We start from the raw sequence: 17886 nt of genomic DNA, 5'->3' as shown, positions 1-17886 counted from the left end.
GCTGCCAGCACCAGCTTCCCTCTGGCACCCGGGACCTGGCTTCCCTCACAGTCCCAGCTTCATTGGGAAAGTCGTCCAGAAGGTCATCCAGAAGGACATCCGGTCTAATTAGCATATTACGCTTTTATTATTATAGATGGCTGTCCTGCCTTGGTCCTTGGTCCTTGGTCCAAGCTTTGCAAAACTGCCGCGTGCTCCTAGAGGCAGTTCTGGCGGATCTGCTGGAAGGCTTCCTACCCTTTCGGGGATCGCAGCTCCCAGGCTCCCCTGACGCGGAGCAGAGCAGAACTGTGCAGCCTGGGGCCAGTGCTGCCCGTGATGCACAGAGGCGGTCAGAGGGGACTCGGGGAAAGAAAACGTGGACAGACGGATACGATCCAAGAGAGGGTTTTTTAACGGGTAGGGAGCCTTCCAGCAGGTATGCCGAGAAATTCATTAACTTACGAAGAGCAGTCACTGTTATAAATGCTCCTCTGGAACTCACAAGTGGCCGTTTGGTCTTTAGTTTACCTGAGAGCAGTCTTGGCTTGTTTTCTATTTAACGGCAAGGCAGGCGGAGAGCACAGTACATGAAAAGGTCTTTCCAGCCAGGTTCTCAGCGAGATTTACTTTTCAGCAAATCAAAGACCCCTGGGACTAAACTGCTCATCCTTGGAGATGTACCAGTACAGTTTCTATCCTACCTGTCAAGTCGGGCAAAGAAACTATTTGCTAAGTATCCTGTTTCCCTGGAAATGGACGCTTATGTGAACTGCTTCCAGCACTGTGTCCTTCTCCTCCTGGATCAAGTATAGATTCTGGGCCTCCTCTTCAGGGACACCCTCCTCTCCCGTTTCTCTGGCAGAGTCTCTCTTGCCGTCCTGATGGGCTGTGCTCTGGCCAACTGGTGAGGCCCAGAAATCGGGATTTTAAAAAGATTCCCAGGTGATTCTAATGTGCAGCCAAGGTTCAGAAGCACTGCACTAACACAAATGATCAGTTCAAAATTCTGTGATAAATATGATGCAGGTGGGTCAGGCAATCAAACACCTGACACTTCCATCTTCTGAAAACCAAAGAACAATCAGGGAGATGGGCAGCACAAAACGTTAGGGTATAGTCACCTCCTCCCGATCATGAAGGGAGATTTTCAGAAAAACTCCTTCCAATAAGCACTGATTCTGCCTAACACTTTAAAGACAATGAGCTCTGCTAGAAAACACAACTCCAACACTGGAATCACTGTAGCCACACCCTGTCATCAGGCCAACAATTAAAGTGGTGATATTAACACAAGAGTAAGAACTTGATAACCATGTATCTATCAAGATTTACAAAGCATTATTTTGAAATTTAAAAAATAACTACCAATGCTATAAAATACTGCATAGAGACACACCACTTTAAAATCCTTGAGAACCTTGTAATTCCTCAATACTTGCTTATAATTATGATTAATAATGATAACTATCTTAATTTCCTTCATGAAATAAATTAAGCATTAATAAAAAATGTAATTGTATTAATGAAAATTCCAATTTTTGGAATCCTGATGTTGTTACTTTCTGGTGCTATGATAACTTATGTTTGAAAAGATTAACTGAAAGGGTGAGCTCTGTAGCTAGAAGAGATGAATGCATGTCAAATACAATGGGGGAGTTTGAATGCTGAAAGCCAGCTCCAGCCGATTAGAACCTCTTTGCCTCACTAGAGAAAGCAGGGCTTCAACAAATTATGGAAACTAAAGCTAAGATGCAATTAAATATATAATCAAGCAAAAATGATCATTTTACCTTTTAATGATGACAGGTAAAGTTGATATTTCTCTCCGCCACATTTTATTCTCTGACAAAGTTCAGGCAGCAGTTTTTTCCACCACAAAGTCTATCTTAGGAAAAAATGAATAAATTTTAAGTTTGCTGCATTTTATATTAAGATTTCCAAAAAGAATGAGAAGATCGTGCAGGAAAGTACTGGACCAAAATGCATCATTTTGGTTAAGGTGGCAACTTTGTTATAACAGAAGTTGTAGCAGCAGCCAGTCTTCTGGTTTAAACTATAACATGGAAGTCAGATTTGTAGCATGAAAATCTAATAGTATGTACACTATGCATAAGTACATAGCCACTTTCACGAAAAAACATAGACATGTCCTGGATTATGTCTGAGGTGGCAAGAAGGAAGGAAGGAAGAAAATAAAAAGGACTAAAGCCTAGATCTCTAATTTCTAAACTAAAGACCATGTAGCCCAAAAAATATTTTCCCATTATCATTAAGTTTCCCAAATCTTCAGAAATAGCCTACTTCATCTTCAAATGAGTGATTTTTTAAAAAAATATATATTTTATTGATTTTTTACAGAGAGGAAGTGAGAGAGATAGAGAGTTAGAAACATCGATGAGAGTGAAACATCAATCAGCTGCCTCCTGCACATCTCCCACTGGGGATATGCCCGCAACCAAGGTACATGCCCTTGACCGGAATCGAACCCGGGACCCTTCAGTCCGCAGGCCGATGCTCTATCCACTGAGCCAAACCTGTTTCGGCCAAATGAGTGATTTTTAATGAAGATAACATACCATCATCATACATTTTAATAGCCCCTAACAGTACTCAAAACACATAGATGTTAATATTATCTGCTCATTTGACCTGCACAGTCCTGTGAAGCTGGACTGGCATTAATCTGTCCCCATTTTGCAGATGATCAAATCTGATTATCACTGATCTAGAAAATGTAATCTGAAAAGCATACCCGATTCTCTTCTTTCAGTTCATGACTAGCATATGGAATGACCGCCTCTGGGCACCTCTCTAGCAGTGTGTCTATGCACTGCTCATACTCTTTCAGACGCGTCCGGCACAGAACCTGGACACTGAGGCCAGCAACAGTGTCTTCTGAGAGAGGCTCCAAGAACGGAACAATGGAAGCTATGTCAAATGAAGGACCACATATAAGAGACTATGAACAGAAAAGTGAAAGGTTATGGAATGAGGCACCCTGAAATCTAGAGCACAACATATGAGAGTAAAAATTTTTTTAAGAAAAAGAAGAATACAATTTTAGAGCACACATATATGATACTCATTAAGTTTAAGTTAAGTATTAAATAATATTTAACCACCTCTAGTTTGAAGAATAACAATCTATTTGATAGAAAGCAATCATTTAAAAAAATAACATGATTTTATTTATTTTGTAAGGACTGCATTTTAAAACTAATGGGAATGCTTTAGGGACTCCATCCTAAGGAGATAATCAACATCATGGTAAAAGATTTATATCCAATGATGTTTATCACAAGAATATTTATAATACTGAAAAAGTAGGAAGAACCTAAATGTTACACAAAAAGGGGTAAGTAAATTATGGTACATCTGTATGATGGTATTATATAGCCACCAAAATTGTTTTTGAAGGCCATTAAATGACAAAATACTCATGATAAAATGAGAGTAAAAACATCTTAATACAAAATTATATTCAGAGCACGATTAGTTTCATAAAATCTTCACAGGTACATAAACATATAGAAATGCCTTTGGGAGAGCATAGAATTTGAGACAGCGATCAGCTCAATGAATGGGAGGACAAAGCCTACTTGTGTCTTTTTCCTATATTTTCCAAAGTTTCTATAATAAGCATGCACTACACATATAACCAAAATAAAATTTAACATTTAAAAAAACCAACTCAACTGTTAAGAACCTAATAATTTGTATCAACACCATTTGCCACAAGCTGAATAAAGAGCAGGTACTATTTCAGTATTCAGAACTGTAACCAATATTTAACTTTTAAGCAAACTACAAATACAATTGACCCTTAGTATGCGGATTTGAACTGCATGGGTCCACATATATGCAGATTTTTTCAAGTTACCTACACAGTTCAAACCCATCATTAAAGAGTCAACTGGCAGTGCTGAGGGCCAACTCAAGTTACATATGAATTTTCCGTTGTGCGGTCAGCTGGTGCTCCCAACACCCATGATGCTCAAGGGCCAAGTGTCCTACTGTTTTGTTTTATTTAACTGTAATATTTTTTATTCTACCACCTTTCTTCTGGATAAAGATGAGAAGATCATATACTGATTTTCTTCTTCTTGTATCCTTTTTGCTACAGCTTCTCAGGCTCACAGGAGGATATAGGATGTCTATATCCTCCTATCTATCTATCTATCTATCTATCTATCTATCTATCTATCTATCTATCTATCTATTTATATAGTCAGTGTGCTTACTTTATTCCAATCTCTACCAAGGAATGGCTAGGAGAATAAGGTCGATCCCTTTCCTTCCTGCAAGTTTAATAATAACCTTCATCTGAATAATTTCCTGGTAGTAAGATAGCAAACACAAAATAAGGTGATAACTTGCCACTCATAGATCTCCCAACATAAAAGATTATTTCTATATCGGAAGGAGCAAGGCATGGTTAAAATGCAATTAGTCAAAGCTTGGTACAAGATGATTACTCATGAACTTTTCCTTAATTTTATCCATATCATCAAGAAGTTTAAAAGTAAAATACACCAGACAACACATATATTACTGAATTAAAAAATGGTCCAAAGGTTACTACTGCCCTTTAAAATACTCTCAGTGCTGTCTGCTTCTTAGCAGACTGCTCCATTATTCTTTCAAAATAGGAAGTGGACTCCTCTCCACTCCAGCACAGGTATCATTTACTCCCTTCTCTGATTTAGATCCCTTGCCCTCAGCTGGCTCTGCAGGAATGGAATCCAGACTTCTGGGGCTCCTCTACCTACTCAATCAACTGCTGCTCTAAAGGTGAGATGTTCAGCAAGGAAGTGACAATTTTGGCGAAGGGCAGGGCATTTACTACATACTGTGTCATTTCAGACAGCAGCTTTTTGACATGTAGGTGATTTCTATATTGTTTTTATTTTATTTTTGCAAAAATGTACTGTCACAGTGACTGAGGACAGGAGACACATTAAATTTGTATGGTGGTGGTAGGTGGGAGTGGAGGGAGTCATACAATTTTGAGAAACCTCTCTGGGTGATCCTGAACCTCCCCATTCCTCTAGGTGAGAACCACATAAAATATTCTTGTTTCTTGAGAGTTATTTTGTTCTTAATAACTAAGACTAATTGACCCACAGATAAACTAGAAAGAGATATAATTAGGAAAGTGACTTAGAGATGATTAGACTGACTACATTTCTATCCTTTAACAGCAAAGACTCCTTTTTAAACCTCTATATTATACTTTTTCAAGCAGTGATTACAAATATGTTTTATCAGGTGAGATTTAATAGCATTTGTTACAATTATGATGTTAAATAGGTGATTAGTGCACATGTTCCGGGAGAGCAAAGCCCTGCCAGCCTGGTCCCATGTTGTACAAATTTACAGTATATGTTCAAGGAATATCTATGGAATGAACAAGCCTGAGGCTCAGTAGCCTCTACATCATAAGGGTACTAAAAATGAGAACCAACAAGACTCTTTGGTGATTTTTTAAGAATGTAAGTAACTCCATTTCTGGAGACAACACAGAGGCTATCCAAGCAATATTGCCTGCTGAGCTTCCCTCCCAACCTCCATTCCCAATTTTGGTTTCCATAAGCAATAACCACACTTATACCTGTTCCCAGGGAAAATGAGGGGCTGCAAACTCAAAAAACTAAGGAAGCCAAAAGGCAGCTGGGTGTAAGGAAACTGGATACCACAGGCTCAGTGTCTAGACCAAAAAAACTGTAGCGGCAAGACAGCCAGCCATTGGATGGCTCCAACCCGCAGTTCTTAGGCAATGAGGGCCCAGGGTTACTAGGTCTGCTGAATTTTTCAAGAGAAATGTGAAACTCAGAAGTCTTAATTTTTATATGTTAGTAGATACAATGGGTGACCAAACAAAACAGATTTGTGGGTTCTATTTGATCCTTGGACCATTGAACTACATTAAACAAAATCATATCCACATCTAGCCCAGACTGGTCCAAGTCAAATGTAGACTTTATTTCTCATTCTGGTCAAGACACTGTCACAGTCAGAATTCCTGTAGGATGATCTACACTCTCTGATCATACTTCTTCCTTTTTCTTTTTTTAATCCTTTCAGGAGCCAGATAAATTGGCTACTTTGAACTATTTCCTACAAAAAAGACAGTAGTGGCTGGATTGGGCTTGAGGCCTAAAATGTATGAGTGAAGACTGAACAAACATAAATCATACCAATAAAACTCTGCTAAACATTTGCCACATATGCATTTCACAAAGTGTTTTCAAGCACAAGCTGAAAAAGAGCCAAGACAGTCATGTGATTTGGGTGCTCACTCATTTATGGTAACGAAAGCAGCCTCCTGTGAGCAGTTTCAGGCAGAGGCAGGAGAGCATCTGAGCATGCCTGTGGATTTTCCCCTCAAAATTATACATTCTAGATTAACACATCTGAAGTCTTACCAAATTTATAGCCTACGTTAAATTGTAATATGTATACTAATTAAAAAGAGGCATTTTCATTTACCTGTAATTTGGAGAGATCTTCTACATAATTTTTGTCAGCTAAGGAATCAGATGTTATTAAGACATTAACCCATGGATAGATTAAGCCATAATGGCTACAGGCGTTTATCTAAAATGTAAAAGAAATTAATATAAACATAATACAACAAAACAGATGTTCTTCATCCATGCTATATAGAACAAGCAATCACTAGTCCTCAGTCATGTTGCAGAGTTAAGTATACACCTTCCTGGGAATGAGAAGAGAAGTCATTTAGAATCTATCCCCTAGGGAAAGTTTCAATCTTCCTGCTTCTCACTGAACAAATCTGCACTGAATATTTCTTAATACTTTAAATTTTAAAATATTCCAAGGAGGCCCTTTCTAGCAAAAAAAGCAATAGTGCTTTAAGCTAATTATACTTAAAAAAAGTTAATAATATTGGAAACAATTTTTTATTTCTACTACTTTCCTTGGGAGACAAAATTTCTCTGTAAGTTCTCAAGATGACTCCCCTAAAAGCCCTATTATTCAAAAGTTGGTGTTTTTTCCAGTTAACTGTGGCATTCATGAGAGGTAGAGAAGCTGGTAAGGGAAAGGAGCAGGATGGGTAAAGCAGTGGTGAGGGCTGCCATGAGGGCTACAGAACAGCCCTTATGTGTGCAGCTGACAGGACATAATGGGATCCTTTTCCACAGTACCTCACATGTAAGGGAGGTCAGCAGATGTCTTTTCTCCTGTTCTACATCATGGCCATCCTGGGAAGCACAGACATGCTCTGGGAAAGCCCCTTCCCTCATACTTTAGCTACTGAGGTACCACTGCAAGTCAGGAACACAGAGGCAGTACAAGCACTCTTTAGAATACAAAATTATTTAAAATGTGGGCAACTTCACTCATGGACAAGTTCGAAGTGTACTTTTAACTCCTGCTTAAAAAAGATATCTGGTGATAAAACTTAGGTTTAATTCAAAGCCATTCAAAATAATAAGGTACATTATTGTAATGTGTAATGTATTATTCCATTATCTTACCAGATCCTTTGATGTTCGCAATGGTATGGTGTCAGGGGGCTGCTTCTTTGATAATCTCCAGATGTATTGTGATGTGAGCTTGAAAAAGAGTTCCTGCAGTAGCACATCTGGGAGACATGCTATCAGCTGAGCTTCCCAAAAGTCCACCAACAGCTGAGGAATCATATCTCCATCCTTACCACAGAGCACCTTGAACGTGTGAAACAAGCCCCCATATCACAGATAAATATAGTATTGATCGAGTTACAACTGGTCTGAACAGCATTCCATCATGTGGACCATGCATTTCATAATCTATTGTTAACACTAGTGCCATGGCACAGCACACTTAGACATTTTAACAGGAAACAAATTCAAGCTTGCATGGATGAAAATTTTCTACATATATTCTTTTATAAATTGGTTATGTCTAAGTTTGTTTTTTTCAATAAACAAATAAAAACTCACTTCTCTTATTCTGCTCCCTGGCCGCTACCAATTTTATCTAGAACAATTAATATTTGGAAATTGACAAACCTTAAAGAAGGAATCTGATTCTTCAATCCCAATCTTGTTGTTCTTCTGCAACCCCAGGATTGAAGCCACAAGCAACCCAGGCTGGGTCTCTTTCAAGTGAACTGCAAGCTCAGTTGGAACCATCTGTCCCTTCTTCTGTTGAATCAATAGCCGAGGTTCAAGAATAAAGCCACATACTAATTTCATCTAAAGATAAAAAATAAATTTAGGAACAAAATGTACATTGCATTCATCTTATAAATACACACTAGTGCATTCAAGATTCATGGTTAAGTTATTAATAATTTAATCTCAATTTTCTCTTTAACTATAAAGACCAATTCTTACTTTAAGATTATTGGTTAACTATCTTCATAGAAGTTATTAATATTTAATTAAGCATCAAGATGCCCTATTTTTGGAGAAAGCTTTATATTTAAGTTTACTTGATTTAATAATAATATACCTTAAGTTTTTTCAAAATTATGGACAGAAAATTCATCTTTCTAGAATTCTACTCTTCAAAGCAAAGGACACCTCAGTGTTGACTTGCTCTTCTCATTATGATAAAGCACTCCTGCTTTTCTTGTTTTAGAAACCAAAGTCGTACTGTGGGTGTTTGCCTATAGTCAGGCAGTAAAACAACAGTGTAAGAGCACAGATCTGAAGATAGACTGCCTGCTTTAAATCCTAATTCTACACTCACCAGCATTGTCATCTTGAACAAGTTATTTAACCTTTCTTCGGCTTAGTTCCCTTATCTGTAGAATAAGTATAATAATAGCATCTACCTTACAGCATTGTTTCAAAAATTAGAGAACATATGCAAGGGAATAGGTCTGGGACATTGTACAATTAATGTTGCCTCACAATTTCTTCCCTTAATAATTAACATTTTGCTCATGCTCCCAAATGGCCTCTTTTTCAATGAAAGCTACCTTTTCTTTGCTATATAATTCAAATGTCCAATCTTCCAGATAGTCCTTTGTGATTTTCCCAGGTGCAGGCTATTTCTGCAACCTCTGGACTCCTAAGACTCACAGCTAATATCCCACCTGCTGTACTTGAATACACTTCACTCTACTGTATTTCAGTGTGCAAGGCATTCCCTCATGCTGACGGTCGGCTCAGAAAGAGCCCATATGTTTCCCATGCTCTAAACATACCTAAGTTGAAAGGTCTTTGGATACTCACTGCTGCCATTTATAATTCTTTTTATTTGCCAGATCCAAAGCTCAAGCATTCCCTCTGGGTCACTTCCTTTATAATGTTAAGTCTATTTTCCTTTATGACTAAGAAAAAAATGAGCTAGACAGAAGCCAGAAGAAAGCTAAACACCTCAGGACTACCGGTCTTATTTCAGCCTGCTGTTAATACCAGGCAAGGCACCATACCTCTGAATGGCTTTTCACTTCTTTTCTGTACATGTCAAGATCTCCCATTTTCAGAGCCATTGCTGCCTTGGTCAATGTCACTAAGATGGATGAAAACCCGGAAATATCCAGTTTCCTTAGATAGCTCATGGCAGTTAGAGGGTTAATATTCTTCATAGAAGGACTACAGAGGATATGGGGCAGCTGCTTTGGCTCAGCCACATGAAACATCTGAACCACTTTTACTGCTAATTCCTTCAGTGAGTATAAATGAGAAATAAAAGGCCAGTCAGTCAACAGAAAGCAACAAAATCAGGGGGAAATAATGATACAAAGCTAAGGTATAACATTTCAATTAAAATAAAATTATAGTATTATGTTTTGATTTAAAAAGACAGAGTTGATGATGATAATGTGGGAGAACTCAGATTACTTGAAGTAATTTCTTTGCTGAGTTAAAATGAAAAAGCAGTGAAAATATGTACCAAATTGTGGCCAGCACTTCTAACATTAACAAGCATTCAGAAAAAGAAAATATTAGATTATATCACACTCAAAAGTCCATTATAAGAAATTACAGCTTAGTACAAAATATACTTAATGGGGTAATTTATTATAAATTTTCATTTCTCTCAAAATCTTAAAACATTTTGTATCACAGTATCTAACTTTGCAAAACTGTATTCATCTTTTTAAAAATACATGAGGGCCCTAGCTCCATGGTCGGCAAACTGCGGCTCGCGAGCCACATGTGGCCCTTTGGCCTCTTGAGTGTGGCTCTGTGTCCATTGGTTGGGCATTGTCCTGTACACTGGGGAGTCGCTAGTTTAATTCTGGGTCAGGGCACAAGCCTGAGTTGGGGGTTCAATCCCCAGTCAAGGTGAATACCAGAGGCAACCAATCAATGTTTCTCTCTCACATCAATGTTCCTCTATCCCTAAAATCAATAAAAACCTATTTTTAAAAAGTAAAAATACACGAGGGGCTACAAATAATCCTTAATAATGTGTTAAGGTCACTATGCTAGGATATTTTAAGTGAAGCTTTGGACACTTGAAGAGTGGGATGACTAGGGTTGTAAAAGGGCTGCAGACGAGAAGGAAGCAAAGCCCACATTTCTGTGTCATTCTTCTAAAGACAAGCAACTGTTACATTGGGCAGGTCACTCAATCATAATGGATCACATTTCTCTGTCTATATAATGAGAAAGTATGATAAGATGATTGTAAGTTCCTTTCCAAGCTATAATTCTATAATTATTAATGAAGAAATGGGCACATTAGTCACCATTTTAGGAAAAGAAACTATTACCAAGGAAAAATATTTGGAAATTAACTTCTTAATGGTATTACATAAAATAAATTGCTGAAATAAAAACTTAAAAATATTAGATATAACTAAATAGAAAACCATATTCACTTCACTTAATTCTTCATCCAGGTTCTCATAAAGTGAATGACTAATGTAAAAGATTAACCCCCTCTCATATTTCTGTGATCCATCCTCAACTGCCCAGTCCACTCGAGCCAAAACTTCAGCCATAGACAAACCAGACATCTTATAGTAGGGCAAGGCGAGGTGGGAATACTGGGTGTCAAGCCTGAAGAAAAGGAAGCAAAGAAAGCTCAGATTTGTCATTTTTAAGCCAAGGTATCTAATACACTTCATAATAAAACAGATTATGCTTTCCAGATGACATAATTCTCAAAATACTTTTCTACTCTCATTAGTAGTTGAAATAAGCTCCTAAGTTTTATTCTGCAAAGCCCTTCTAATTAATGTAGCTATTTTTGCTTGACCATAAAAAAATAGAAAAAAAATCATTAAATGAATTTTATTTTCATAATGTGGCTCTAAAATAATGGTGTTTATAGGTAGGAAAAGTCTGTTTTATTAATTTATAATCGGTCAAATAAGCCTTTGAAACAATCATATACAAAACAACTTATAAACATCATTCTCAGAAATAAAAATCATTATTCATACTAGTGTCCTTTTCTAGCATCATAAAAGCATTGACTACTAAGATTAAAAAACCACAGAACATCCAACTGGTATCTCTCCCATAAAGCTAACAAGGGATAAACTAGTAATAGAGCTTTCACTGTCAGGGATTTTACTGGTCATGCCCCACAATATCCCCATCTTGAGGCATGAAAAGAAACTTCCAATTCATAAATTAAGTGATGGGAGACTCATGAACTTGAGACTCACTACTCACCTAATTAACTACTTGAAGGCAGGAAACATTCATTTTTGTATCTCTAAGCTTAGCACAATACCTGTCATATTGTATGTGCTCAACAAATGCTTGTGAAGTAAATAAATGAGCCACCTCCCCTCATGCATAACCCCAATTATCAGGTAACTACCAGAGATGGAAAAGAGCGAGTACACCCAAAGTTCAAGACAGTTTCTCTAACAAGTTTCCAAAAAGCATCATCAACCTGCTGTAACAGTCTCCAAGGTGCCCACAGCTTTCTTTAAATGCTTCTACAAGTTCTGCTTTTTCTCCAGGTTCCAGCTGACTGGCATCCATCAGGGCAGCTCTCACTAACAGATGGGCCTCACTAAGAAGGTGGATGCAGCTCTGGGTTTTTGCAGTCTTGTAGGTATTACTGTAGTCTACCTAAAACAAAAAAAGCAAACAGCTAATGTTGCAGCAGAAAAAACCTTAAAAGTTTCCCAGTTTTTAAGAATATTTATATATTTTGTTAATAAAATTAATATTTGGACACATTAAGTCCTAAAAAGTGATTATCATTCTGGCAGGGACTAGGTGTCCCCTAAGGTACCCCCTCCCAATCTATGAGCCAGTTTTATACATACAATTGTAAATACTCCTTTGTTAAACAGCGCTCATCATTAGAAAAAGTACAAATAATACTGTAATACTAATAATACTGTTAACTTAGTAATAAAGCTAATGAACCTCTGAAATAGTTAACTCTTTTTTAAAGTTCTATGATTTAAATATTTTTCAAATTCAAACTGAGTATCCCTTCTGTTAGTTTCAACTGGTGAATTGAAATCATATTACATCTATTTCTGTAACTTGCAGAGGGCTGATAAAAATTTATCACGGGCTATCTGAAACAATCTGTATCTGTACAGATTCTAGTAGTCAAATCATCTAGATGAAGTCTCAGATTTTCAATTAAACAAAACTTAAAAACCAGACCAAAGCTGATACAATCATCAGCATTAAAATGCCTGTGACAAATCAGGCAAAACCTTGACCTGATGATCAAAATTAACATCACCAATAAGGGGTGATGCAGATGGATATCATCAAGGTCATACCCTGAGAAACACACTAAACACTACTGAATCACCTGTGCAATATTCTGGCCAGGAAGGATAAGCTAATCATGAAAAATTATAAAAGGTGGAAAAGGGAAAATACATTTTTCAAAAATGTTTATGTCATAAAAAAAAAAGGCTGTGAACATATTCCAGATTTTAAAGGGCTAAAGAGACATGACAAACACAATACCCGATGCCAGAGTAGATCCTGGATCAGAGTAGGTGAATGCTATTAGACCATTAGGGTAACTGACAAAAATGAAATATGAACCAGAGACTAAAGTATAGCGTCAGTGTTAAATGTACTGAAGCACATGACTGCCCTACTATACAAGCAAATATCCTGATTCTTAGGAAACATACACTGAAGTATTTCACCTTAGACTATGATCTATGCAATTTATTTTCCAAAGGATCAGAAAACAACATGTGTGTTTGTGTGTGTAGAAAGTGCAAGAGTGGGGGAGGGGGGGAGAGGGAAGCAGGGGATATATACTCAGGGTAAATCTAAGTAGGGAATATACAGGTTTTATTTGTACTATTCTTATTCTTTCGACTTTTCTGTAAGTTTGAAAGTACATATTTCAAAATAAAGAGTTTAAAAAATGGCCAAGAATGAGTTGGCAGCTGTCACTTTTAGAAAAGGAATAAGAATGCCTAAAATAAAATAAAAAAGAATGCCCACTATGGGGCCCTACTCACAGGGCAATGCTACAGGTGTTGCAGTGCCCAGGGAAAACCTGCTGATATTTCAAAGAAGAATGAGACGGGGACAAATGATCTAAGATTTCTTTCAGCTCCATTTCTTTCATGGTTCTCTTTGCTAGGATTCAAAGTAAAGGTCAAAGGTTATTTATATTTAGATTGGTTAATCAATCCTCACAGAATGATGGTATGAATAATGGAGTCTTATTTTCATGAAGGGAATTTCTACTAGCTCCTCAAATGTCAGGAGTTGGAAAAATAAGAAGATGGAGAAAGATGTACACTGCAGTGTCAGACAAAGCTGGTGGGTGTGACATTCTGAATGTTAAGATAGAATCCATTTTTGGTCATCAATTCCACTCTACATTTCTACAAATAAGAATGAGAAGTCTGAAAGGAGTACCATTTCTTTGTACAGTTGCACTGGTGAGATTGTATTCACAATATACAAATTCCACCCAGCCTCGGCTACAGGAGGTGTTTTGAGCTTTACACTGGTATCTTTTCTAGAACTAAAAGCAAAACAAAGGACAAGAACTGTAAGATAAGACATATTTAATAAATGGCAATTTTAAATGGTAAATATTTGATACCTAAATATAACTATAAAATAATTTTCATTTAGTATTTTCTTCAGTGTTAACTATACAATCAATTTTTATAGAGTACTAGAGACCTGGTGCATAAATTCATGCACCAGTGGGGCCCCTCAGCCTGGCCTGCGCCCTCTCACAATCTGGGAACCCTTGGGGGATGTTGGAGAGCCGGTTTTGGCTTGATCCCCACAGGCAAGGCCGAGGGACCCAACCAGTACATGAATCCATGCACCGGGCCTAGTATGCAGGCCTCTAGTATACATACAAGATCTTTGGTTAATCTCTCCCCACCTTCCCCCATCCCCCCTTCCCTCTGAGATTCATCAATCTGTTCCATGTTTCCACGCCTGTGGTTTCCGCTCCTGTATTGACTTTCTGTCCCCTGCTGGTCGGTGCATGTCATAGTGACTGGTTGATCAGTCTACTGTCTGCCCTCTGGTGGTCAGTGCATGTCACAGCAAGCGGTTGAGCAGCCTTAGCTATCATTAGCATATTATTCTTTCATTGGTTGAACAGCCGACCAGATGACCAGTCACTTAGCATATTAGGCTTTTATTATATAGGATTGTCTGTTCACAACGCTACACAGGCCTACAACATTTAATATTCTACAACTCATGAACTGATAAACCAATCGCTTCCACTTCATTCCACACGTATTCTTAAATAGGCAATAAGCTCAAAGAACAGGAAAGGGACCTCAAAAGGAAGGGTGACTTGGCTGTGAAAATCCCTGTGCCCAGGATCTCTCCTGCAAGTGGCCTTCACAAGCCCAGCATGCCCTGCATCACAAATTTATGAAGCTCCAACAGAGCAACAAACAGCTGCCAGGAAAGTGTAGAAGACACATATAACTGCAAGTCTGCTTAAAGCACTAGCCTGTCTCTTGCTTTCACTATGAGATTCATTTTTCTGTGGTTTACAAACTTTTTGAAACATAGACCTTTAATTAAATGAATTTTCAAATAAATTAGAATTTCAAAAAATCACTTAAAATATATAATACTTTTGAGATCCAAAATGGCGGCCAACAGGACGGCAGTGAGCAAGATAGTATAAGTGAGAGAGCGAAAGGAGAGTGCGTGGGCGTGTGGGGAGTGTGTGTATCTGTGAGTGAGGGACAGTTATATTACACAGGACTGTCAGGGACTGGCGAACCAAGCTCCCCTGGCTGGGTAGCCTCTACTACCACTGAATTATCTCCCGGGGAGGCTGACTCTACAACAGAGACTGCGCCAAATTGAAGTGGACAGCGGCTGTGATTGGAAGCCCAGCCTTACCTTCACCCGGGGAGACCTCAGATACCACCCGGGACCCTACAGCCACAATACCCAGGGACCAGCTGCCTTGACTGTGAACCCATGAACACTGAGACTCCAGCCTCCCTGGCTGCGGGTGCCTAAAAAGTTTGTCCACGGGGAGACAAGGCAGCAGCTGAATAAGCGCACATGTCCTGCACCTTCTCACAGAGCAGAGAGAAGAAACAGCTGAATCAAATAACATCCACCCAGAATTGGCAAATTAAACACAAAAGTGAGAAAATCTGTGGACAGAAAGGTCAGAAATCGCCTGTAGAGAGGTAGGACTGGGGATCTGGGCTAGAGGAAGAAACACAAGCAGCAAGGACCAGAGTCTCAGAGGGAGACTGCGCTGCATTCAAATCTGTGGCCTGTAGGGTCAGTGTACCCCTCGAATGTGGAAGGGGGTCCACAGGGCTTCTGGCAGAGGGAGACTCTAGATCTAAGCCCACAGCCATGGGAGACTGTGCCCAGAAAGGCAGCCTGAAGTTCTATACTGGCCGTGCAGTGCCAGGGGGAGAAAGATGCGGGGCAGCACAGTTGCTTTGTCTTTTTGACTTCCTTGCTTTTCCTTGCTAAGTCCAGTACATAGGATCTTCCAATTAAAAACACTCACTGAGAATGCAGGGGAAGGTGGTTTTTGCAGAAACTGGGGATCAGAATAAGGAGAGATGAGCAAGAAACCAGCTCTGGGACAGTCCATCATTCCAACCCAGTCTTGAGTGCGACAGGGAAAGGAAGAGTCTAACTCTGGGTTGAGGGGCCATTTGGTCCCAAAACTAATACAGAAACACCGCCACCTAGGGGCTATGTTAGAAATAGACGCTTGTGTAAATACAACTGAAAGCAGGCAGGAAAACAAAGTTGGGCAGACTAATCCTGCCTGCTTGAAACCAAGTTTGTGGCAACTGACACAGAGGAGCAGTGATCACTGGGTACTTCAACACTGCGCTGACTACCTGACAGGAAACTGAGACATGCCGTGCAGAACAATAGAGGGGGGTCTTAAACCAACCCCTATGGGTTATTGAAGCTACGCTGAAGCGAACAACACTTCACTAGTTCACTATATTTTACCTTTTACTTAAGAAACTAAAAACTTTTTTTCACTTTATTATTATTTTTACCATTTTTTAATTTTTTCTGGATTAGAATTCTACATTCTATTTTTATTTTTTAATCATTATATTATACTGGCACTGCACGGCCAGTATAGAACTTCAGGCTGCCTTTCTGGGCACAGTCTCCCATGGCTGTGGGCTTAGATCTAGAGTCTCCCTCTGCCAGAAGCCCTGTGGACCCCCTTCCACATTCGAGGGGTACACTGACCCTACAGGCCACAGATTTGAATGCAGCGCAGTCTCCCTCTGAGACTCTATGTTTTTCCTTTATGCCAACACTTTCTTCCTCACCTTTCCCTTTTTCATCCTGTTTCTTTTCTCTTGTTCCTGCTTGAGTTTTTCTCTATCTTTTCTTTTTAATCCCTGTTTAAAATTGATCTTCTTTATCTGCTTTATTGATTCATTACTATTACAGTAGTCTGTGTTGGCCTAGTCATATATCTACTTTCCTCTCCCCTGCTCCAAGTCCATGCACACTTCTCTTTTTCTTCACTAGCCAATTTTCTTCCTTTCTTTTTCCTTTCTTTCTCTCTTTCTTTCTTTCTTTCTTTCTTTCTTTCTTTCTTTCTTTCTCTCTTGTTGTTGTTTGTTTGTTTGTTTGGGTTTTTTTGTTTTTGTTTTTTTATTTTATGTTTTGTTTTTCCACTCCTCCCTTGTTCTCTTCTACTAATAGCTTAATTAGTTTTAATAACCAACTCAGTCCTATCTGCTCTCTATTTTTTTTCCAAATGTAGATGAATACATAGATAAAGGGGAAAATTTTTATATATAAATTTTCTTTTATATATACACATATCTTAATATATTTTTTTCAATTATTATTTTTTCCAATTATTCTACTTTTTTTTTTAGTATTTTGTTTTTTACTTTTCTTCTTATACAATCACTCTTTTTCTACCTCCTCTATACTGATCAGGGCCATTTTCCCATTCATTCAATTCCTTGACCTTACCTTCTGAAAATAAGATCTGCCTCTTCAGAGTCAGCTTCCCTCCTGCTTTTCTGGGTTTCTGTTTTTGTATTTTTTGGATTAGCTGTTGGTTTTTTGGAGTTTTCTCCCCATATACATATATTTTTTACCCCTTCTTTTATCTGCTTTTTCTTTTCTCTCTTACCTTTTTTCTTTTTTTCAATATCATTTTTGGGCTCTATTCTCTCCCCTAATTCTCTTTTCTTTGGTGGTCAATGGTATTGTGAATACATTCATGTCTTCTGCCCTATGTGTTGTGCCTTGCCAAGTTGTATTTTGGGCCTTTAAGCCAACATGGTAGAGACTGAGCCACATAACCAGACAGCCTGAGAGGAGCGAAAATGGGGAGACAAAGAAACAGCCCCCATATAAAAGAAAAGCAGAATCACCGGAAAGAAAAGTAAACGAAATGGAAGCAAGCAATTTGTAAGAGAAAGAGTTCAGAGCAATGGTCATAAGGACGTTGAAAAGGATGGAAGACAAATTCAACAACATGTGTAAGAACCAAGAGGAGGTGAAGAAGAACCAAGAAGAAATG

General features: G+C 38.4%; 2 protein-coding genes across 6 annotated transcripts in view; one reads left to right on the top strand and one right to left on the bottom strand.

Moving 5' to 3' along the window:
* CP (ceruloplasmin (ferroxidase)) overlaps positions 1-12292 on the top strand; it is a 99588-nt gene extending 87296 nt beyond the window's left edge. The window contains exons 19-20 of one of the 3 annotated variants that reach the window (XM_006772575.2): positions 4689-4773; positions 11870-12292. In XM_006772575.2, the coding sequence (XP_006772638.1) occupies positions 4689-4771 (83 nt within the window). In that variant the 3' untranslated portion in view covers positions 4772-4773; positions 11870-12292. Of the gene's footprint in view, positions 1-4688; positions 4774-7487; positions 7565-11869 lie in introns of those variants that run through there. The other 2 variants (XM_015569705.1, XM_006772578.2) reach the window with 2 other exon arrangements.
* The window catches only part of HPS3 (Hermansky-Pudlak syndrome 3), a 73038-nt gene that overhangs the window by 9180 nt on the left and 45972 nt on the right, over positions 1-17886 (bottom strand). The window contains exons 8-16 of one of the 3 annotated variants that reach the window (XM_006772579.2): positions 13767-13875; positions 11800-11981; positions 10772-10952; positions 9374-9607; positions 8001-8186; positions 7485-7673; positions 6472-6579; positions 2735-2941; positions 1773-1863 (exon numbers count right to left, since the gene is read on the bottom strand). In XM_006772579.2, coding sequence (XP_006772642.1) covers positions 1773-1863; positions 2735-2941; positions 6472-6579; positions 7485-7673; positions 8001-8186; positions 9374-9607; positions 10772-10952; positions 11800-11981; positions 13767-13875 — 1487 coding nt within the window. Of the gene's footprint in view, positions 1-1772; positions 1868-2734; positions 2942-6471; positions 6580-7484; positions 7674-8000; positions 8187-9373; positions 9608-10771; positions 10953-11799; positions 11982-13766; positions 13876-17886 lie in introns of those variants that run through there. The other 2 variants (XM_015569708.1, XM_015569709.1) reach the window with 2 other exon arrangements.

Source organism: Myotis davidii, unplaced genomic scaffold (assembly GCF_000327345.1).
Source record: "Myotis davidii unplaced genomic scaffold, ASM32734v1 scaffold766, whole genome shotgun sequence".
Taxonomy (NCBI): Eukaryota; Metazoa; Chordata; class Mammalia; order Chiroptera; family Vespertilionidae; genus Myotis; species Myotis davidii.
This window is presented reverse-complemented; position numbering and strand designations above follow the sequence as displayed.